Source organism: Saccostrea cucullata, unplaced genomic scaffold (genome assembly GCF_032062105.1).
Source record: "Saccostrea cucullata isolate Sc308-1 unplaced genomic scaffold, CSIRO_AGI_Scuc_v1 ctg9463, whole genome shotgun sequence".
Taxonomy (NCBI): Eukaryota; Metazoa; Mollusca; class Bivalvia; order Ostreida; family Ostreidae; genus Saccostrea; species Saccostrea cuccullata.
Genome location: NW_026933102.1, coordinates 2,645 through 25,692, shown reverse-complemented (window position 1 = coordinate 25,692; position 23,048 = coordinate 2,645). Strand labels below are relative to the sequence as shown.

Sequence of the window (23,048 nt, the reverse complement as noted above, 5' to 3'; positions counted from 1 at the left end):
GACCAACTTTTTAAACAAATATTGCAAACGTTTACTTCAGCCATATCTTAAGAACAGTATATACCAGAACATTTTTACTTGACATGTATATTTTTTGTAAAAAAGACCTTTCTTTGGATACCAGGAACTTTCACCATTAAAATAATTTCCTGCAGCATACTAATGATGCGTTTTTTTCTGTTTTATATCTTAAAATGTAATCGTTGTGAGGAAACCTTTCATTGGATACCAAGAACTTTGACCCTTTGACCTCGGAGTTTGACCTACTTTAAAAAGCAAACCTTGACCATAACTTTTGACGGTACTTGGACACAGATTTGGAGGTATTTTTTCTGTATAATTTTACAATTTATATATTCTAATAGCATTTCAAACAAATTCAATTAAAAATCTTATTTCATTTAAAATGTAAATAAAAAAAAATTTTGGCGGGTTTGATTGACACATTCTTGTACTTTCACAAATTTTAAGTTTACTTAAGCTTTGAATTTATGCACTAAGGTATTAATCAACAACATGATGAAATAAAATTTCCAAACTTTTGAAATATGTGGCCCCAGGATCAGTGGTTCCTGTGGGGTGAGGTGCACAACTGATAAAGTGGAAATTATATGCATTTTCTCTTTTTACTCTGATTTACCACTGTGTATTAAGTATAAGAAAAGTAAGCATGCTATAGCTAAGTGTATAGTTATGATAAGCAATGGTGTCTCTCTCAAGATTGTGAATTTCATGGCCTCTCAGGGAATCAAATTCACTATGTTGGAAAGTTATTAAATGATACTCAGATGAACAATAAAGCCCATGGGCCTCTTGTTACGAAAATATAATATTTATAAAGTTACATCAATAATATTAAATGAAATCTATCTGACTGTTTTTTTTCATAAGAAATATTTTGACATACAAAAGATAGACATAAAACCATTTAAAAACGTCATTGTCAACAATCGGCAATCCTCGGCTGACTCCGCTACGCTCCATTCAAACGAGGTACGAGTCATCCGAGGAACTCCGATTGCTCCATTCTAACTGAGTGTTAGTCTAGGTCACCTACACGTTTGTTGCATCGATGCATGGTCTCACACCATGAGTAAGGGGTCAAACGACTTGCGTGACCTAGGCTAGTTAGAATAATCTAACTGTGTCTCGGTACAAGCCCTCACCACAGTTAGAATACGTCCCATATACTTGTAATGTAGCAAATCGGAGCGGATCCGCTCCGAAACGATTTTGAAGAATATAAAATGATTTGCACTGGGAATAACTACCAAAATAATCAAAACAAACCTTCTTGAGATTGCTTATGCCTTTTATCCCAAAAAATAATCCATATAAATACGCAGTACAGTAAAGGTGCGCAATGGAAATTTGATGGCGATTAAATTAAGTACATTATTTATACATATCTGATAATTGTAATTATGATTAATATCTAAATATCGAGTACGATTATACTTTATATTAAGACTAGTCACGTGATGCGGCAGTCACGCGATTTCAGCACATTGACTTGAAGTATTGATGTTACATATAAATGTCACTAGTGCAAGGGCATAACCAAGTTAAATTTCCAAGTTTAGTATATAAATATTTTCAACACGCATTATAGTTTCTAAAAAGTGCTGCGATCCTGTCTAAATTCTGCAATTTTATTGTTAAAATTGAACTTGTATGACCGTATGCTGTATTTTTGCTGGTCAGCTGCATGAAATATTGAACTAATTAGATTGTTTTTAAGATTTCATCAGGATCGCAGCACTTTTCAAAAACCTTAATAGTTCTATAGTTGAAATAAAAGCTTACTTTGATCCATAGAGTTATGCCCTTGCACTAGATGGATTTATTAAGACCCCCCACATTACCCTCCGATGTACTTGCATACATATATACAGCAATGTCAATTAAATACGTAATGTACAGGTAATATATTAATAAAATAATGAAGAAGACATTAAATTCAAATTATTGGCCCATAGAATATCTGTAAATAATATTTTATTTAAATAGAGAATACGTATTTTGTTGAAAAAATATTACTTGAACTGTCTCTCACTGCATACAAACTACGTCACGCTGTAAGATATGACGTCATATTGACAAGTGTATTGCGATCAGTGACTTGTTTATAACTTGTTATGTGGGATTTAACTAACAACAAAACAACACGCTGTAGTAAGTTTTTATGTAGTTTGATGATTTCTTACTGGTTAAATTAACATATAAATTCATTTTATGGGATTTCAAAGAAATGTTGTATGACGTATATTGTGTATGATGTCATAATCTAGTTTTCCTGTACAAATTAGGCTCCCTCCTTTATGTAACCTTAACTGTGCTGCGTACGAAAATCCAATTAATTTTCTACTTGACACACATTTCGAATTTACATGAATCACAGCGAAATCACTGTGAATTTATGTGTGAACAATCATGTATCAAGATTAAATGATTTATTTAATGGTAAACACTTATTTCTGAATGGGAAACACAACATGGTAAGGGTACATTATACTTATTGCATTGTCACCTTTTTTGAGAACCGCTATTTCCGCGTATATTTATGTGTATTGCTCAAATGTAAACAAACATTGCATTTACTCCCCAGGAAAGCAAATTGAAAGATGTTCGGTATTAAAATATTATATCATATTAAGTAGAATTTAGTGCAACTTAAACATTAAAAAAAATGGAAAGCGACAAAAGCTTTTTATGACATGTTTTATCATTTGCACGGGAAATTTTTTTTTCATCACGAAAAATGAGATGTTCATGCCGTAAAAATTCATAATTTCTGTTTCCTATAAAATCTGGCCGTGAAACTACACAGAAGATATTGCTGTGATCTGTTCTACATGTTCCTGAATATTACAAGTCAATCAGAAATTTAGCATGAGTTTTCAAAAAATATTCTACGTTGCTGATGCATCGTTCCAGGTTTGAATTTTTTTTTTTCAATTGCCGAGAAAATTTATAACTTCTATTTAATGAGCAGTATCACTGTAAAACTTTGAATACACTTTCTTTGAGGTCTCTTCTACATGTTCCTGAATATTACAAGTCAATCAGAAATTTGGCATGAGTTAAAAAAAAAATTCTACGTTGCTGATGCGTCGTTCCAGTTTTTAGCTCACCTGAGCTGAAAGCTCAAGTGAGCTTTTCTGATCACCCGTTGTCCGTCGTCCGTCCGTCCGTCTGTCCGTCTGTCTAGCTGTCTGTCTGTCCGTCCGTCCGTCTGTAAACTTTTCACATTTTCAACTTCTTCTCAAGAACCACTGGGCCAATTTTAACCAAACTTGGTACAAAGCATCCTTGGGTGAAGGGGAATTTAAATTGTTAAAATCAAGGGCCAAGACCCCCTCCAAGGGGAGATAATCAAGAAAATACAAAAATAGGGTGGGGTCATTAAAAAATCTTCTTCTCAAGAACCACTAGGCCAGGAAAGCTGAAACTTATGTGGAAGCATCTTTGGGTAGGGTAGATATTAAATTGTTAAAATCATGACCCCCGGGGGTAGGGCGGGGCCACAATAGGGAATCCAAGTTTTACATAGAAATATATAGAACAAATCTTTAAAAATCTTCTTCTCTAGAACCACTGGGCCAGGAAAGCTGAAACTTACATGGAAGCATCCTTGGGAAGTGTAGATATTAAATTGTTAAAATCATGACCCCCAGGGGTAGGGCGGGGCCACAATAGGGAATCCAAGTTTTACAATATAAATATATAGAACAAATCTTTAAAAATCTTCTTCTCAAGAACCACTGGGCCAGAAAAGCTGAAACTTACGTGGAAGCATCTTTGGGTAGGGTAGATATTAAATTGTTAAAATCATGACCCCCGGGGGTAGGGCGGGGCCACAATAGGGAATCCAAGTTTTACATAGAAATTTATAGAACAAATCTTTGAAAATCTTCTTCTCAAGAACTACTGGGCCAGGAAAGCTGAAACTTATGTGGAAGCATCTTTGGGTAGGGTAGATATTAAATTGTTAAAATCATGATCCCCGGGGGTAGGGCGGGGCCACAATAGAGAATCCAAGTTTTACATAAAAATATATAGAACAAATCTTTAAAAATCTTCTTCTCAAAAACCACTGGGCCAGGAAAGCTGAAACTTACATGGAAGCATCCATGGGTAGTGTAGGTATTAAATTGTTAAAATCATGACCCAGAGGTAGGGCGAGGCCACAATAGGGAATCCAAGTTTTACATAGAAATATATAGAACAAATCTTTAAAAATCTTCTTCTCAAGAACCGCTGGGCCAGGAAAGCTGAAACTTATATGGAAGCATCTTTGGGTAGGGTAGATATTAAATTGTTAAAATCATGACTCCCGGGGGTAGGGCGGGGCCACAATAGGGAATCCAAGTTTTACATAGAAATATATAGAACAAATCTTTAAAAATCTTCTTCTCAAGAACCACTGGGCCAGGAAAGCTGAAACTTATATGGAAGCATCCTTGGGAAGTGTAGATATTAAATTGTTAAAATCATGACCCCCAGGGGTAGGGCGGGGCCACAATAGGGAATCCAAGTTTAAATATAAATATATAGAACAAATCTTTAAAAATCTTCTTCTCAAGAACCACTGGGCCAGAAAAGCTGAAACTTACGTGGAAGCATCTTTGGGTAGGGTAGATATTAAATTGTTAAAATCATGACCCCCGGGGGTAGGGCGGGGCCACAATAGGGAATCCAAGTTTTACATAGAAATATATAGAACAAATCTTTAAAAATCTTCTTCTCAAGAACCACTGGGCCAGGAAAGCTGAAACTTATATGGAAGCATCCTTGGGTAGTGTAGATATTAAATTGTTAAAATCATGACTCCCGGGGGTAGGGCGGGGCCACAATAGGGAATCCAAGTTTTACATAGAAATATATAGAACAAATCTTTAAAAATCTTCTTCTCAAGAACCGCTGGGCCAGGAAAGCTGAAACTTATATGGAAGCATCCTTGGGAAGTGTAGATATTAAATTGTTAAAATCATGACCCCCAGGGGTAGGGCGGGGCCACAATAGGGAATCCAAGTTTAAATATAAATATATAGAACAAATCTTTAAAAATCTTCTTCTCAAGAACCACTGGGCCAGAAAAGCTGAAACTTACGTGGAAGCATCTTTGGGTAGGGTAGATATTAAATTGTTAAAATCATGACCCCCGGGGGTAGGGCGGGGCCACAATAGGGAATCCAAGTTTTACATAGAAATTTATAGAACAAATCTTTGAAAATCTTCTTCTCAAGAACTACTGGGCCAGGAAAGCTGAAACTTATGTGGAAGCATCCTTGGGTAGGGTAGATATTAAATTGTTAAAATCATGATCCCCGAGGGTACGGCGGGGCCACAATAGAGAATCCAAGTTTTACATAAAAATATATAGAACAAATCTTTAAAAATCTTCTTCTCAAAAACCACTGGGCCAGGAAAGCTGAAACTTACATGGAAGCATCCATGGGTAGTGTAGGTATTAAATTGTTAAAATCATGACCCAGAGGTAGGGCGAGGCCACAATAGGGAATCCAAGTTTTACATAGAAATATATAGAACAAATCTTTAAAAATCTTCTTCTCAAGAACCGCTGGGCCAGGAAAACTGAAACTTATATGGAAGCATCTTTGGGTAGGGTAGATATTAAATTGTTAAAGTCATGACTCCCGGGGGTAGGGCGGGGCCACAATAGGGAATCCAAGTTTTACATAGAAATATATAGAACAAATCTTTAGAAATCTTCTTCTCAAGAACCACTGGGCCAGGAAAGCTGAACATTATGTGGGAGCATCCTTGGGTAGTGTAGATATTAAATTGTGAAATCATGACCCCCGGGGGTAGGGCGGGGCCACAATAGGGAATCCAAGTTTTACATAGAAATATATATAGATCAAATCTTTAAAAAAGATCTGCATCACCCAAGTTACCCAGGTGAGCGATGTGGCCCATGGGCCTCTTGTTTTTTTTTCTATTGCCGAGCAAATTTATGACTTCTATATAATGTGCAGGATCACTGAAAAAAAAACAAACTTTAAATACACTTTCTTTGAGGTCTCTTCTACATGTTCCTGATTATTACAAGTCAATCAGAAATTTGGCATGCGTTAAAAAAAAAATTCTACGTTGCTGATGCGTCATTCCAGTTTTTTCTTTTTTTTTCTATTGCCGAGAAAATTTATAACTTCTATATAATGTGCAGGATCACTGTAAAACTTTAAATACACTTTCTTTGAGGTTTCTTCTACATGTTTCCGCAGTTTTATGTGGATACGGATGGCGTATGAGTTCAAGAGGTGAAATCTAGGTTACTCTGGTTTAATAAAAGGGGGGGGGGTGTTGAATAATAAATAAGCGAGTTTTGTATTTTATAGCTTGGATATGAATTTTGAATTCACTTTAAAGGTCAAGGTCAAATGGTCAAATGACAAAGGTCAAGGTCAAAGGTCAAGGTCATTTGTTTTGGTTAATTGAGCCTCTACTTACAAGGTTAAAAGTCAGAATAAATAGTGGTATTGCAAGAGATTAATGCTCAGAAAGGTGATAGAAGTTATTTCTTACTAGACGAGCTTGTTGCAAAGCAACAAATAAGTCTTCCGTCTAATTCTGAAGAAGATGATATCGAGATTGATAGACATTTACGGTTATGAGTGCAAAAAACGAGCCATTTACAAATACTTCCGGCCTGACCGGAAGTGACGGTATTTTAACGACTTTAAATGATCTCTGCCTCTGCTATTTATTATTTTGAACAACTTCCCTTCTATGATGCATAACAAATTGCCAAGACTTTTTGAGATATCAGATAAAACGTTTTGGCCCCACTGGATCCCTTATTTTAGGGGCCAGCCCTTTTTCTTGGATATCATTTGAAAGATCATGCAATTCTACACTTCTTTTGTTCTACATGTTTTAACAACATATTTCTAGGTAAAAAGTTATCGTAGAAAAGGTGTTAAAAATTTTGAAATTCTTGGTAGGACTATTTTCGGGCCATAGCGAGCGTCGACACTTCGTACTTCCGGTAGTTGTGATATACTTAGTGCACATCTCCAAAGGTTGCTCTAGCATCACTGAAAATTTCATGCTTCTGTGTTAAGTGCTTTTTGAGAAAACTGCCGGACAAAGTGACCCTCTAAAAATCACTAAATCGCAGAAATCTCCGGACCGGAAGTGACGTCATCAAAATAAAAAAATATATCTCTAGATTTTTTTATGTTCTATCAGACCTGAAAGTTTCATGAAAATCGATCGAGCTTTTCTCGAGAAATCGCGCGCACAAAATCGGTAAGAAAAAAAAACAAAAATAAAAATAGTGGAAAAGAAACCTAAGAATAACAGTAAGGTCTTCCGCTGAAGACGGAAGACCTTAATAATGCTAGCTGTGGCACAAGATTGCGCGGACAGAAAAGATTGCTGCTTTACCTGATTGGTGTATAATGAGAAGTTGTTTAATAAAAAAAATATTCTGCACTTGCTTTCTGTTTTAAATATATCAGGAAATGTTGTTTAATTCATGTCCACAAGAAGAGCTGGACAGGCTGGCCGGTTTGTTTACATGAGAATGAAATCTGCGAAAGTCGGGTTCGCTACTTGACACACATTTCGAATTTACATGAATCACAGCGAAATCACTGTGAATTTATGTGTGAACAATCATGTATCAAGATTAAATGATTTATTTAATGGTAAACACTTATTTCTGAATGGGAAACACAACATGGTAAGGGTACATTATACTTATTATACCGAGAACCGCTATTTCCGCGTATTTCTGTGTATTGCTCAAATGTAAACAAACATTGCATTTACTCCCCAGGAAAGCAAATTGAAAGATGTTCGGTATTAAAATATTATATCATATTAGTAGAATTTAGTGCAACTTAAACATTAAAAAAAATGGGCGACAAAAGCTTTTTATGACATGTTTTATCATTTGCACGGGAAATTTCCATCACGAAAAATGAGATGTTCATGCCGTAAAAATTCATAATTTCTGTTTCCTATAAAATCTGGCCGTGAAACTACACAGAAGATATTGCTGTGATCTGTTCTACATGTTCCTGAATATTACAAGTCAATCAGAAATTTAGCATGAGTTTTCAAAAAATATTCTACGTTGCTGATGCATCGTTCCAGGTTTGAATTTTTTTTTTTCAATTGCCGAGAAAATTTATAACTTCTATTTAATGAGCAGTATCACTGTAAAACTTTGAATACACTTTCTTTGAGGTCTCTTCTACATGTTCCTGAATATTACAAGTCAATTAGAAATTTGGCATGAGTTAAAAAAAAAATTCTACGTTGCTGATGCGTCGTTCCAGTTTTTAGCTCACCTGAGCTGAAAGCTCAAGTGAGCTTTTCTGATCACCCGTTGTCCGTCGTCCGTCCGTCCGTCCGTCTGTCTAGCTGTCTGTCTGTCCGTCCGTCCGTCTGTAAACTTTTCACATTTTCAACTTCTTCTCAAGAACCACTGGGCCAATTTTAACCAAACTTGGTACAAAGCATCCTTAGGTGAAGGGGAATTTAAATTGTTAAAATCAAGGGCCAAGACCCCTTCCAAGGGGAGATAATCAAGAAAATACAAAAATAGGGTGGGGTCATTAAAAAATCTTCTTCTCAAGAACCACTAGGCCAGGAAAGCTGAAACTTATGTGGAAGCATCTTTGGGTAGGGTAGATATTAAATTGTTAAAATCATGACCCCCGGGGGTAGGGCGGGGCCACAATAGGGAATCCAAGTTTTACATAGAAATATATAGAACAAATCTTTAAAAATCTTCTTCTCTAGAACCACTGGGCCAGGAAAGCTGAAACTTACATGGAAGCATCCTTGGGTAGTGTAGATATTAAATTGTTAAAATCATGACCCCCAGGGGTAGGGCGGGGCCACAATAGGGAATCCAAGTTTTAATATAAATATATAGAACAAATCTTTAAAAATCTTCTTCTCAAGAACCACTGGGCCAGAAAAGCTGAAACTTACGTGGAAGCATCTTTGGGTAGGGTAGATATTAAATTGTTAAAATCATGACCCCCGGGGGTAGGGCGGGGCCACAATAGGGAATCCAAGTTTTACATAGAAATTTATAGAACAAATCTTTGAAAATCTTCTTCTCAAGAACCACTGGGCCAGGAAAGCTGAAACTTATGTGGAAGCATCTTTGGGTAGGGTAGATATTAAATTGTTAAAATCAATTATTTTAGGGAATCCAAGTTTTACATAGAAATATATAGAACAAATCTTTAAAAATCTTCTTCTCAAGAACCGCTGGGCCAGGAAAGCTGAAACTTATATGGAAGCATCTTTGGGTAGGGTAGATATTAAATTGTTAAAATCATGACTCCCGGGGGTAGGGCGGGGCCACAATAGGGAATCCAAGTTTTACATATAAATATATAGAACAAATCTTTAGAAATCTTCTTCTCAAGAATTACTGGGCCAGGAAAGCTGAACATTATGTGGGAGCATCCTTGGGTAGTGTAGATATTAAATTGTGAAATCATGACCCCCGGGGGTAGGGCGGGGCCACAATAGGGAATCCAAGTTTTACATAGAAATATATATAGATCAAATCTTTAAAAAAGATCTGCATCACCCAAGTTACCCAGGTGAGCGATGTGGCCCATGGGCCTCTTGTTTTTTTTCTATTGCCGAGCAAATTTATGACTTCTATATAATGTGCAGGATCACTGAAAAAAAAACAAACTTTAAATACACTTTCTTTGAGGTCTCTTCTACATGTTCCTGATTATTACAAGTCAATCAGAAATTTGGCATGCGTTTAAAAAAAAATTCTACGTTGCTGATGCGTCGTTCCAGTTTTTTTTTTTTTTTATTGCCGAGAAAATTTATAACTTCTATATAATGTGCAGGATCACTGTTAAACTTTAAATACACTTTCTTTGAGGTTTCTTCTACATGTTTCCGCAGTTTTATGTGGATACCGGATGGCGTATGAGTTCAAGAGGTGAAATCTAGGTTACTCTGGTTTAATAAAAGGGGGGGGGGTGTTGAATAATAAATAAGCGAGTTTTGTATTTTATAGCTTGGATATGAATTTTGAATTAACTTTAAAGGTCAAGGTCAAAGGTCAAGGTCAAATGACAAAGGTCAAGGTCAAAGGTCAAGGTCATTTGTTTTGGTTAATTGAGCCTCTACTTACAAGGTTAAAAGTCAGAATAAATAGTGGTATTGCAAGAGATTAATGCTCAGAAAGGTGATAGAAGTTATTTCTTACTAGACGAGCTTGTTGCAAAGCAACAAATAAGTCTTCCGTCTAATTCTGAAGAAGATGATATCGAGATTGATAGACATTTACGGTTATGAGTGCAAAAAACGAGCCATTTACAAATACTTCCGGTCTGACCGGAAGTGACGGTATTTTAACGACTTTAAATGATCTCTGCCTCTGCTATTTATTATTTTGAACAACTTCCCTTCTATGATGCATAACAAATTGCCAAGACTTTTTGAGATATCAGATAAAACGTTTTGGCCCCTCTGGATCCTAAGGTTGCTCTAGCATCACTGAAAATTTCATGCTTCTGTGTTAAGTGCTTTTTGAGAAAACTGCCGGACAAAGTGACCCTCTAAAAATCACTAAATCGCAGAAATCTCCGGACCGGAAGTGACGTCATCAAAATAAAAAAATATATCTCTAGATTTTTTTATGTTCTTAATCATGAAAATCGGAGCTTTTCTCGAGAAATCGCGCGCACAAAATCGGTAAGAAAAAAAAACAAAAAATTGATAATAAAGGGGTAGTAGCTATTATTGACAAAAAATGATAATAAAGGGGTAGCTACCATCTCGTTTAATTAAAGTCAATTTCGCAAATTGATTGGTCGGCACAATGGCATTGTTTGCAAATAAAATCTATTAATAAATTGGATGTTGACTGACATATTTGATACAAATTGTCAGGATTTTATTTTAATGCCAATTCATTCTCGGATAGTTTTGTTTATCTTCCATTGATAGGAAGCTCACGGTGAGTCTGACCTTTGACAGGTAATGTTTTCTCCTCCATGGTACCCGATCCCATCTGTTTTCAGGGGTCCCTCTGTTTTCTTCTTATTATTTGTATTGTTTTGGTGGACTTATGAGACTGATCCCAGTTTGTTATCCTTACATGTGGTAGCCTACACGCTAATGTGACTAATGATACAAAGAATCATGGTTTTTTTTGTAGAAAAATAGCACCTTTTCAGCTCTGCATAAAATTATAAAATCGTGTATTTACACTAGGACAGTGTTTGTGTAAATATATGTACATAAGTACCTTTAGAAAATTACAAATCTCACATATCTTTTGTTATATTTTTATTGTTAAATAAATGGAGAAATGTTATCAAAATATTTTTGTTTGTTAAGGGTCTATCAATATTTGGGCGAAAGAGAGAATGGATTCTTAAAATATTATGATGCAAAGACACTTGTAGCAGATTCAATTGGTCTTCTTATTATTAAAATATTGTATAGTTTTTATTTTTTTTTTAATTTGTATTGTTTGTTAACATATTGAACATAGTTATTGTTCGTTATCTTCGAATTTCTTCCATTAACTAGAACAAAGAAACAAGGATTGTTTAGACATCTTAGCAAAAGACCCCAACAGGAAAGGACAAGATGGAATGTATGTTATATACCCTGACACTCGGAGAGAAGTCTACTGTGACATGACGACAGATGGAGGAGGATGGACGGTGAGTAGTGTTCTGATTTTTTCATGAATTATTACTTTCCTTTAATTAGGACGTTATTCACTGGAGAATCTTGAAACTTTTTATGTAAACAAAATTATCTAAACTTTTAAATAAACCTTTTTTTTTAAACTCTAGGAAACTTTTTATTTCATCTCGTTATCCGAAGTCAATGAGATTAAAAAGCAGTTCGGAAAGTGATGTAGTAATATCAATGTTTTATGTTTTTTGCTTAAAACATTATAGAATTTTACATACTATAGCTGGTAATATAGGAAATTGCTAGAGTATCTTTAATAAATAAACCTGTTTAATTTCTACTCCATGGCACCTGATCCCACATCTAGGATTTTGGAGGACCGCTCTAGTTTACCCTGCTTTAAAATCTGAATTGTTTAATAAACTCTTGGGCTTAAATACTGTTGTTATCTCTATATATTTCATGTAGGTGACAAAAATCTGGCACTTGTTGTTACATCCTTTTCGATATAGGTATTGGCAAGTAAATATTCATTCTTTGCTGACTGGATGTGGGATATCTATTGGTGAACATTGTTTGATGTTTAAAAAAAACATATAAAAAATGGAAGATATCTAGTATTCTTAGAAGAAAAATTATTTTTATTGAAATTAGATAAACTTTGGTTTTCATCAATAAAATATGAAAGAAAAGAAAAGAAATCAAGTTTAAGGATCCACTGGTTCAATATAGATTTTAATCAGAGCAAATACGTCCTCTAGAACATCAGAGATGGGATCAGGTATCATAGAGGAAAGAGCATCCCCTGAACCTGTCAGGATGCTGTTTACTCTTTGTCATAAAGAAACTGACAAATCTGTAGACAACTGAGTGTAAAAATCACTGGCCTTTATATGTGTTTGGCAAAACTTCAGCCAATATTTGACATAATTAGACACTTTATGACCTACTACAGTCATTGTATCGACTATAGAATTTTCTAAATGCTGACTTTAACCGATGATAATACTCTTTATCATCAACTTAAATGTCAATAATTTGTCTCGCTTCATAAATTGTTTATAAATAAAATGTGTCCTAGTGTGTAGAATAAACTGCAAAAATTTATAAACAATATGTAGAAGATAATAATATATCGATTTATATATTTTTATTTGTTTAATCTGTGATACATTGTTACTCTTTATAAGTTAGGTGAGTTAATTTTTTGATAATTCAACCGGATAGATTAATTGATTGATTGTATATTGTTTAACGTCCCTCTCGAGAATTTTTCACTCATATGGAGACGCCACCAGTAGCCGGTGGAGAGCTGCAAATTTTGTCCTATACTCGGCACTCGGGGCCATTGAGCAGGGAGGGATCTTTTTCGTGCCAGCACCTACTGCAACACGGGACCTCGGTTTATACGGTCTCATCCGAAGGACCGGTCCCCACGTCCCACAGTGGGATTCGAACCCGCGACGTAAGGATTGACTCCTTACTTCGCAACGCAGACGCTCTAACCACTGCGCCATCAACCGGATTGAAAATTTCGATAGAGGAAATGTCACAAAGGATCTTTGTGTATGACGTCAGTTGGCGTGGACTATTAAAATTGACATGTGTAATTAAGATCTTCTGGACAACATTTCCTAAATCTAAATTTACAATGTTTTTTCACAATGGAATGGAAATATAAGTAATCACTGATAACGGCCTTGCCCGTTATGCAAATTATCTCACATTTCCAACTCTCGTTGCCAACAAACTAGACAGTATTTCCTTTTATATGCTTCATAAATAAAGGAAGTTGACAATCGAAAATTAAAAGTTATCATTTTTATCACATAGATTTTTTCTGAAAGTATCAAATATTATCTTTATTGTAAAATATCCAGAAATGAAATAGAAATTTCAGATTCTGAGGTTCTTTTATTCGACTGGTAAAGGATAAATTTTATCAACATATGATTGAAATTTTTATGCAATTTTTTAAGGCCACGATATTAGAATTTTAAATTTTTTATTTTCTTTTTTAAAACACGTCTCAAATGAATATTAAAGTAGGAATTAGGCGGAACACAATGAGTATCCGTGAGAATCTCAACAAATTGTTGGAAGTCTTGACGTACTTGGAGAACCTCTATATACAATCAAATTGTTTATAACACAATAAGTTCCAAAAGGCCATTAAAAATATATTTTAATTTACGAAACAGGTCATTCAGAAACGAGAAGATGATGACGTTGATTTTTATAGGACATGGAACGAGTATAAACATGGATTTGGGAATGTCACTAAAAATTACTGGATAGGTAAGTCTCTGTAGGTCTTTGTTTTCTTTGTACATTGTAAATATATTTGTATTTGAATATCTCTTATTCATTATCACTGAAATCTACCTAACCAAAATAATGAGGCATACATTTATCATCAACCTATTAAATAATTTGGATTATTGATTTAGGTATGCAAAGGCAATAACTTTTAGGTATGATTAAAATTTATATCAATTAAATATATGGAGATTATGTAATGATTTTGGAATCTTAAAGTACGACCTGCAGAGTTCTAATTTAGTCATTGTTGAGATCACGTGACTTTGATGGGGTATATATACCGAGACTCTGTAGTCGTCTGTGTTATTGTTCAGCCGAAGAGAGAAGGCAATTGTTAGTGTTATGCATAAAGCATTGTTATTGCTATTGCTCGCCTGTTCGTTTCGTAAGAGAGTGAATTTGGAAGGCCATTTGAGATTTGCCAAACCAGTTGTAAGGCCTGCCACAAAGAGGTTAACCTCAAGTAAAGAGGCTACCCTTAAAGTTATAGTTCATTCGTCTGCATTGGCTGACCAGTCCGTCGTCCAGGCCGCTATACTCATTGTCCGTCCTGTATAAGGCATCCTACAGTGAGTGTAGTGGTTGAAGGGATATCACATATATACTGTCCGTCCTGAATAAGGCACCCTACAGTACATGCGCGGTAGTCCGAGGGCGACTGGGCTTTTGTATTAGGGTAGGAATACCAAATAATTTATTGTTACTTGCTTCCGATTGTTATGTTGGTTTACCATTCGATAATTGTTTACCTAGATAAGGTAAGGACGTATTTGTATATTTCAACAGTACATTTAAATTGTACAAAATCAATTTTAAATCAGTTTATGTTGAACACACCAAACCCTGGAAATGACCAGGTACGATCCCTTTGATTAATTGTAAATATGTCACAATAACGAACATTCAAGCTCCAAAGTCCATCAAGATGACAAAATAGGAGCAGAACAAACACGGACCTCCGAAACATCAGAGGTGGGATCATGATCGGGAAATAACGGAATAACAGTCGTCAATTCAGTTTATAAATAATGGGCTAATAATAAACATGAAAAAAGTCAGTCAGCAATTGACTCAATGATAAATTAGATTTGCTGAAAAGATCATTGTATCGACAATAGAACTTACACAATGATGACTATAAACGACATTGATGAAATTCTTGATTCTTCATCAACTTGTCTGTCAATAATTTACCTCGTCTAAGAAATTGTTCATACGTAGAGCATGATCTTGTAAATCGAATCAACTGAGATATATAAACTCTGTACGCAGGTGATGAAGGTATATTGCTGCATAAGTGAGGGAAGTTGACGAAAGGTAAAAGTCATCATATCATATCATATAGCTTGTTTGTTAGATTACCATTAGGTCTTTTTCAATTAAAATATCCAAGTATGAAACAGATGTGTCAGACTCTGTGTTATCTTTTATCTCAAGCTCACCAGGATGTATTGACATAAGAATGGAGTTTGCCATTGTCAATTGAAAATACATTGTCGACTTATCTGAATATCGAGATAAAGCCCTCGACAAGTGTTTTCTTATTTTAACGTTTACGATTTTGCACAAGTTCTGCTTCATATGAATACAAAAATAAGTCTGTTCATAAAAGAGCGCAAAATGGTACCCATGGGATTTTCAATAGATTGTTGGAAGACCTCATCTCCAAAAACAACATAGATATTTTCAATCTGAAACTCAAACATATTTTGATGTCAACTTCAGAGTACTGATGTATGCAATCATTAAATTAACCGCGTCATTTCCTTTGTTGACATATTTAAGTTTAAGATAATGACTGAATATAAAAAAGGGTGTTTGCAATTAAGGAAGCACAAATTGTTTGAATTCTAATATTATAAGGTATGTCATTCGTCACCTTTTTTGAAAAGCCTAGTCAGAATCTATTTCTTTTAAACTAATTCTTATAATTCAATTTTAATGGCATATTTAAATCAAACAATGTAACAAAATTCAACATTCAATGAAAAATGCTCAAAAACAATAAGAAAAGAAATATGAGGAACTGTTTCTTGTGGTGGAAGGATATTTAGCAGATTTTTAGCAAATCTGCACATTTATTAAATTGAACATCTTGGAACTTTAGTCTCGCATACTTTTACTCAGAGAAAGGTTAAGGTGATTTACAAAAGAGTTATAATATAAGTGCAAAAATGTAAACTTAATAGTACAGTAGCTCAGTAAGTTGCACGCTGACCCCCTGTTTTCTCTGCGATTTTGAGTCATTCTTTATGAGTTCTTATCCAAAACTTCTCAAATAATTCTCGATATAACAAATTTCACGAGAGATATACCTTAAAGGAGACATACTTTTTAAAGTAAATCAGTGAACAATTTTATGACATGAGAAGTATAAATTTACAATTGTTCTTTATATTTCATAGAACATCGAATTAGACTCATTTTCAACTATTTAAAAGTGACTCGCGTTAACCTAATGCCACTTATTTGAAAATATATTTCATTTGCTTGTATTTTATCTCTTTTTCAATAAAATTCCATTTATTTTTTACAATTACATGATACGAATGGACGTTCGTTTTTAATACTCCTCTATTGTATTCAATTTCTGTCAATTTAACGGGGATTTTGATGATGCTGAATATGTACATTTTCTCCAACCTTGTGTGAATATTTTCTCCACAGTATGTATTTTAAGAATTAGTCTTTATTCTTGGAGAAAAAAGGTGTCTAAATCAAAGGTTTTCCATTTATTTTTATACAATTACATCACAGGGAATGACGCCATCCATGTTTTAACCAAAGATCAGGACCAGGATCTGCGAGTGGATCTCCAGAAATTTAACGGGGACACGGCGTATGCTGAATATTCAACATTTTATATCGGAAACGAGGCTGATAAATACCAACTCACAGTGTCCGGTTACACGGGAAATGCAGGTAATTGATTTTTATTGGAAGAACGTATTTAATAGCCCTGTTGCAACGCTTTTGTTACTCATTAGAGTCTGAGGTTAACCTTCGACAGCACAATACCATACTCTGTGGATATAAATGTCGAATAATGCTGATATTTTAAAGCAAAATTATAATTGTAATATATTAATAAACATCAAGTCGTTTCAGCTGATCACAACAATAATTATGAAACATTACAATGATTAGTTATCGTTCTTTAAAGACATCCTTGGAACATCAGTTAGGTTAATGTGAATTGATTTTATTTTATAAGACTAGACATTATATTACATTGAATACGCATAAACGATGAATTTGCTAGCAGTATAAATTGTAAAACACAAGTCTTAATTTCATTTGCTCTGCTTGGAGAATGTAAAGAAAGACGACATCGAATTTTCTTTTTCATACTTATAAATTAACCCCCTTCCCCGCAGTCACGCATTTTAACGCATATACCATTTCCTATTTCTGACGCAAAATCACGCTCATTTACCGTTTCCCCGCAATCTGTGCATTTTTTTTGTTTTAAAAAGTTAATTAAATTTCAAATTTTTGCCAAATTTTTTTCATACATTAGTCTGTGATAACGTAAGAAAAATTATTTTATTTTTTATTCAAAATATTACCAACTCACAGTGTCCGGTATGATAAGAACGTTTTAATAGCCCTGTTAACGCTTTTGTTACTCATTAGAGTCTGAATATAAACTTGCTAATATTTTAAAACAAAATTATAATTGTAATATATTACCATCACTAGAAAGTTATGCTTATTATGCGGGGAAATGGTAAACATCAGTTAGGTTAATGTGAATTGATTTCTATTATATTACATTACGTAAACGATGAGGCTAGCAGTATAAATTGTAAAACAGTAATTTCATTTTCTGCATGTAAAGCAACAATTTTCTTTTTCATACTTATGTTAAGTACTGGATTACAATTTGTTTAATTTACTCATTTGTGATAGATATAGACTCGAATTCGTATTAGAGTTAACCATGCATCGGACACATACCTTGCTTTGGACAAATTTAGGCAATAAACTCTCTTTCAACTTAAGAGTTCTGTGTATTTATTTGTTTCTAACTTGAAGCTGAAGATTTAAATTTTGAATGATACCGATTGTTTTTATCATGTTGTGATAAAAATACTCCGAGAATGGCCTTGAGGTTACGTCATATTTTACATCATCAAAGGGGAATAACCAGAAATTTATGATTAAGCAATTTTTAGAGTTATCGTTCTTTTAAATTCGACTTCAACGGAACGAGTCAGACTTTGGTAAATTTTGTCAAAGATTGGTAATATTACATAAATTTTAAAGAAATTTCACTTCAATGTTTGTATATAATTCTTTTTAAAGCTGGTTTTTAATAGTATATTCATTTCTCCGTACATCGGACACAAATTAACCATGCATCAGACACTTTCCGATGCAAACGTAATCACTATCATTTCATACAGAACCCAACAGATAGCTGTGTTTTGCAGAAATAGAAAATAAAAACTCTAAATTTTCTGTCAAAATACAAATTATCGATATATGCCCTTAAACAAAATTAAACAAATCTGTGATAAGGGCATAAAACACACAAGTTTTAGATGTGTTGTAAAATGCCCTTTATTAATTAAAAATAATTGCTAAACAAAGAGTGTGAGTAACGATCTTTAAATACTTAGTACATCTTATGTCCAAATGACTGTATCTCACATTGATTCTCAATGACCGGGGTAATGTAAGGAGAGGCCACAAGTATTCAATCGGCATCGAAATATATTTCCCTGCCCCCCCCCCCCTTTTCCCCGCATTACCTTAACTATTGAAAATGTACATTGAAAGGTTGGTTGCCCCCCACACCCCTCACTTCTGACCACAGTATAGTGACATCAAGGAAATGTAGTATTGTACGCAAAAAAAATTGCAAGTGAAAAGGAAGTTGGTCATGAAAAAAGTTGGCCACTACCCAATACCCCCCTCTCCCACCCTCTCGAAATAGGATTTTCGAGTCTGGGAAATTTCCTTTAAATTTTTTTTTTGGGGGGGGGGGATTGCTTGTCAACTTTTACAGGTAAATTAAAAAAATTCTCTCTGGTTGCCCCCTTTCAAAAACGATGCTATGTGCCTGATAGAGTTGAATTTTTATTTACCTCTAGATCTTTTACTCTTAATTCTACACCTATATCAGTTATTGTTTCCAATGTTTTGCTGTAGGTGACAGTTTGGGTCCACACGATGGTATGAAATTCAGTACAAAGGACCTGGATAATGATAAAGCTAGTTACAACTGTGCTATAAATCATCACGGAGCATGGTGGTACAGTGCTTGTACAAACTCCAATCTTAACGGGAAGTATGCACTGTCTGCGGTGACTAGCTATAAATGTCCGTATTGGTATCGCTGGACAAACGGATATAGAGCACTACAAAGGACTGTTATGATGATAAGACACAAACGCACGAGTTAATGTAAAGCAGTCCTATAAAATGATTTTCTATAATAAATATAAGGCTATTAATGACTCATTTGTGTACTTTTTAGTGTTTTTATTCTGTAGTGTAAATATTCTTTATTTTGTGATGGACAATGATTTTGTTTTTTTTTTCTGAGAACGATATAGTAAAACACGCCCACAGTTAATAATGAATTAACGTTAACAAGAAAGTTATTTCCAATTTCCCATGATTTTGAAAAGTATTGTTATGTAAAAGAATCTAATAAATTACGTTGAAATACCCAAACAAAATTGTTTTTTCCTTGCTCTTTGCTTCAGGAAGGTTTGATATTGTTCACCCTTTAAATCTGAACAATATATAAATTGCTTTGAAAAAGATTACACAATAAGGACAGGTTTTGTACATTTATTGTATATACATATTTTAATCTGTTGAATGTATTCGAAAGCTTAATGTCACTGCTCAAAACCCTAAGTGCCGAGTACAGGTCAATATTTGCAGTCCTCCACAAGCAAGTGGTGGCGCCTGAGAGGAATGAATTATCTTCGAAAGGCCGTAAAACGTGACATGGAAACAAAGGCCAACAATCAATAGATTCACATCACCATCTATCAGTGCTCTCAGTACTTTGATTATTAGATGAGAACATCTGCAATATTTCAGAACTGTCCTTATTCTTTAACAAAGACAATGTTCACAAATCTTAGTGTCCCTTTTGACATCAAAGCCATTTCTTCGTAAATTTTATATTTCTAGGCAAATACTTTTTCTCATCATGTTTTGTTTTTCATTAGTATTCATTTTTATGCTAATTCATAAATAACCTTCTACCAAAGAAAGAATTTAAATGACCATTCTGTCTTATCTTTTTTCTTCTGAAGATAAACATTCTTTCATTTTGTAAATATTGAATAATGAAAACCAGAATCCCATGATAGATAATTGAGACAGATGCTAAATTTGTTTCAATATACTAGTATACCAGAGATAATAAATCTTTTTGATGTTATTTAACTATCTTAATCAACTAATTCAAATGAACATGTATTATGCTCCTTAATATCACTAAATGTACAACTTATTTGTTTTATTACTCAGGCATAATTATATAATAAGTGGCTTTTTGATATCTGTGACCTGTTCGTAACACTTCAAAAGATGGAATTACGTAAATACTGCACAAAACATTTCTTATTACCTTAATGTCTTGCCACATGAAGAGAAAAAATCCCTTTTATTTTGTCCGATTTGATATAAATATTCTTATTGTTTGCCAGAATGTAAATTTCATTCCTGACTTGCAAGCAAAAGAAAACGATTTGACAAAATGTATATTCTACAGAGTCTAGTGTGTCTTATAAGTCTTATAATTTTGCTGATTGTGGGACAAGTCTCTGCTGATAGTAACAATCTAGAGAAAACTATTTTGGACGGAAGCACGATGTCCGGAGAAAAAGTGTCCAGTGTTTTACTGGACATTCTGAACCAGGAAAGTCTAGTGAGGTTTTCTATGGTTCAGAGAATCCAGAACTTGGTAATGGACGTTATAGAGAGCAAAAATAATTCTCAGGTGCTGAAGCAGAAACTGGCAATGTTAACAAAAGAGTTAAAGGATTTAGAGACAAGAGACAACGGAATAGAAGCAGAGGCTACAAATATTAAACGGGCGTTAGAAGCTATGAATGAGACTGTCAGAATTACCCAAGATTTAATGGATAAGGAAATAATTTTAATAAGAAATCAAACTTCAGTTCTCCAGAGGGAAAGCAGAGAATTATTCGAGGAAAACAGAAGAATTAAACATCAACTGCAGATGCAGAATGAGACGCTGCACGAAGAAATTCAGCAGTTAAAGAACAAAGAATCGGATGTCAGAAATAGAAACCGAGAATTGTCAACAGAAAATCGTCTCTTTAGAGAACAGTTAAATGATGTGAAGAACACACTGAAAGATTTGAAAAGTTCCGTGTATGAGGGTCGATTTAATAAAATAGAAAACTCCCTTAAGACATTTTCAATATCTATCAATGACACACTAGATGGCTTACTGGAGGAACATAAAATTCTAAACCTGCAGGTTATTAACGTCTCTTCCTCTTTATCTACTGGTAAGTTTCCTTAAGTTTTAGTTTAAGTAACTATTCCTTTCACACTGTAATATTGTGCTTAAAAATGAAGTCAAACTCGTTTGCATTTGACATTTATCGTACCATAATATTTTTTCCAAATTAACCGAATGTATGTTTTAGTTTAAGTATAATTATTATTCCTTTCATACTATATAGTATTATATATAATATTGTATTTAAAAAATGGAACTCGCATTGACATTTAAGGTACCAGTAACCTTGATATTTTTTTCTTCAGAATATCTGAATTCATCATAACTAAATTGTGCCATGATATACATGTATATAAAATGTAGATACGGTAAAAAAAATAATATACATACTAGAAATTACTTTTTACACAATTTTACGAGCAACATTTTCGATATGAATACACGTATTTCCATTTTTCAAATAAGTCCGTATTTTTGTTTTTTTTTTGACATAAACTATTTAATTACCTTTTTTACAGAAATTAAATGAAATATTAAAAACTATAAAATTACGGATCATGTTAAGTATTCTTCAAATTCATTTTAGGCCGGTGATGCATATATTGATGCAGATATTTTTTTTTTAATATTAATGTTCTCTGTGTCTATTTCAATTACTTTTTTAGTAAAATCAAAAGTGTACCCAAAGGATTGTTACAATATTCTGGAGCAAAATAAGTGGTTAAAAGGAAAAGATGGCGTCTATGAGATATCGATTAATGCTGACATCACTTCCGTCTTTTGTGACATGACTACAGATGGAGGCGGATGGACGGTGAGTACAAAGAGGTCATGTGACACAGATTATTCTGTTTGTGATTGTGAGAGTGTGTTTGTGCGTGTATGTTAATAGAAAAGTAATTGTATAAGTGTGATTTTTTTACATGTATGTTTGTATTAATACGTGTATGTTTACATGTAAGTATGTGTAAATATGTGTATTTCTAAATATGTATGTTTTATGTGAAGTTTGTTTATATGCATTTATTTGTAAGGTTTTTTATGTATGCATGTATAATTTGTAAGTCTATTTTCATACCAACGAAAAGAAAGGCAAGTATGTTATTAGCAGAAGATAGATTAACGATTTCTACCATATTTATAGGTTATACAGAAAAGAAAAGACGGTTCAACTGATTTCTATCGAACTTGGGAAGAATACAAAAAAGGTTTTGGTGATCCAAAAAACAACTACTGGATGGGTAAGAATACATACTTTGAAATAAAACATTATTGTTTTAATTAATACTGCATGCTTGTAGTTGAGGGAAATATTGAAAAGTTTACCCCTAATAAACCCATTGTCAACCGAAAATGACCCTAGGTTAACAATGGTTCTCGGGGGATGTTCAAGTTCATTTTATTAACCCAAACCCAAACCAAGATTTGTACATGGGGTTCAAATACCGTATACATTATTAGTTCACCTGAGCCGAAGCTTTTCTGATCAAAATTTATATTATTTTACATTATATATACAAACTGGTCAGAAGTACATAATCTCTTTATAACAAAATGATGACATATGAATAAAATACTGTAGAGTACC

At 33.9% G+C, this 23,048-nt stretch overlaps 2 protein-coding genes across 2 annotated transcripts; both read left to right on the top strand.

Moving 5' to 3' along the window:
• The first annotated feature begins 7,493 nt into the window (after positions 1-7,493).
• LOC134237264 (fibrinogen C domain-containing protein 1-B-like) lies at positions 7,494-19,649 on the top strand. The gene is made up of 5 exons (XM_062719365.1): positions 7,494-7,539; positions 11,563-11,699; positions 13,878-13,974; positions 16,756-16,920; positions 19,156-19,649. The coding sequence occupies exons 1-5, from the start codon at positions 7,494-7,496 to the stop codon at positions 19,407-19,409; spliced, it is 699 nt and encodes a 232-aa protein (XP_062575349.1). The 3' UTR covers positions 19,410-19,649.
• An 833-nt stretch (positions 19,650-20,482) lies between these two features.
• Positions 20,483-22,761, top strand: LOC134237263 (angiopoietin-2-like). Its single transcript, XM_062719364.1, has 3 exons — positions 20,483-21,506; positions 22,126-22,274; positions 22,605-22,761. The coding sequence occupies exons 1-3, from the start codon at positions 20,726-20,728 to the stop codon at positions 22,743-22,745; spliced, it is 1,071 nt and encodes a 356-aa protein (XP_062575348.1). The 5' UTR covers positions 20,483-20,725; the 3' UTR covers positions 22,746-22,761.
• The last annotated feature ends 287 nt before the right edge of the window (positions 22,762-23,048 follow it).

Coding starts and splice junctions, on each gene's coding strand:
- LOC134237264 (XM_062719365.1), top strand. CDS start 7,494: ATGTTGTTTAATTCATGTCCACAAGAAGAGCTGGACAGGCTGGCCG. Junction 11,700..13,877: donor CAGATGGAGGAGGATGGACG/GTGAGTAGTGTT, acceptor TTTACGAAACAG/GTCATTCAGAAACGAGAAGA. Junction 16,921..19,155: donor CGGTTACACGGGAAATGCAG/GTAATTGATTTT, acceptor GTTTTGCTGTAG/GTGACAGTTTGGGTCCACAC.
- LOC134237263 (XM_062719364.1), top strand. CDS start 20,726: ATGTATATTCTACAGAGTCTAGTGTGTCTTATAAGTCTTATAATTTTG. Junction 21,507..22,125: donor CTCTTCCTCTTTATCTACTG/GTAAGTTTCCTT, acceptor TTACTTTTTTAG/TAAAATCAAAAGTGTACCCA. Junction 22,275..22,604: donor CAGATGGAGGCGGATGGACG/GTGAGTACAAAG, acceptor CCATATTTATAG/GTTATACAGAAAAGAAAAGA.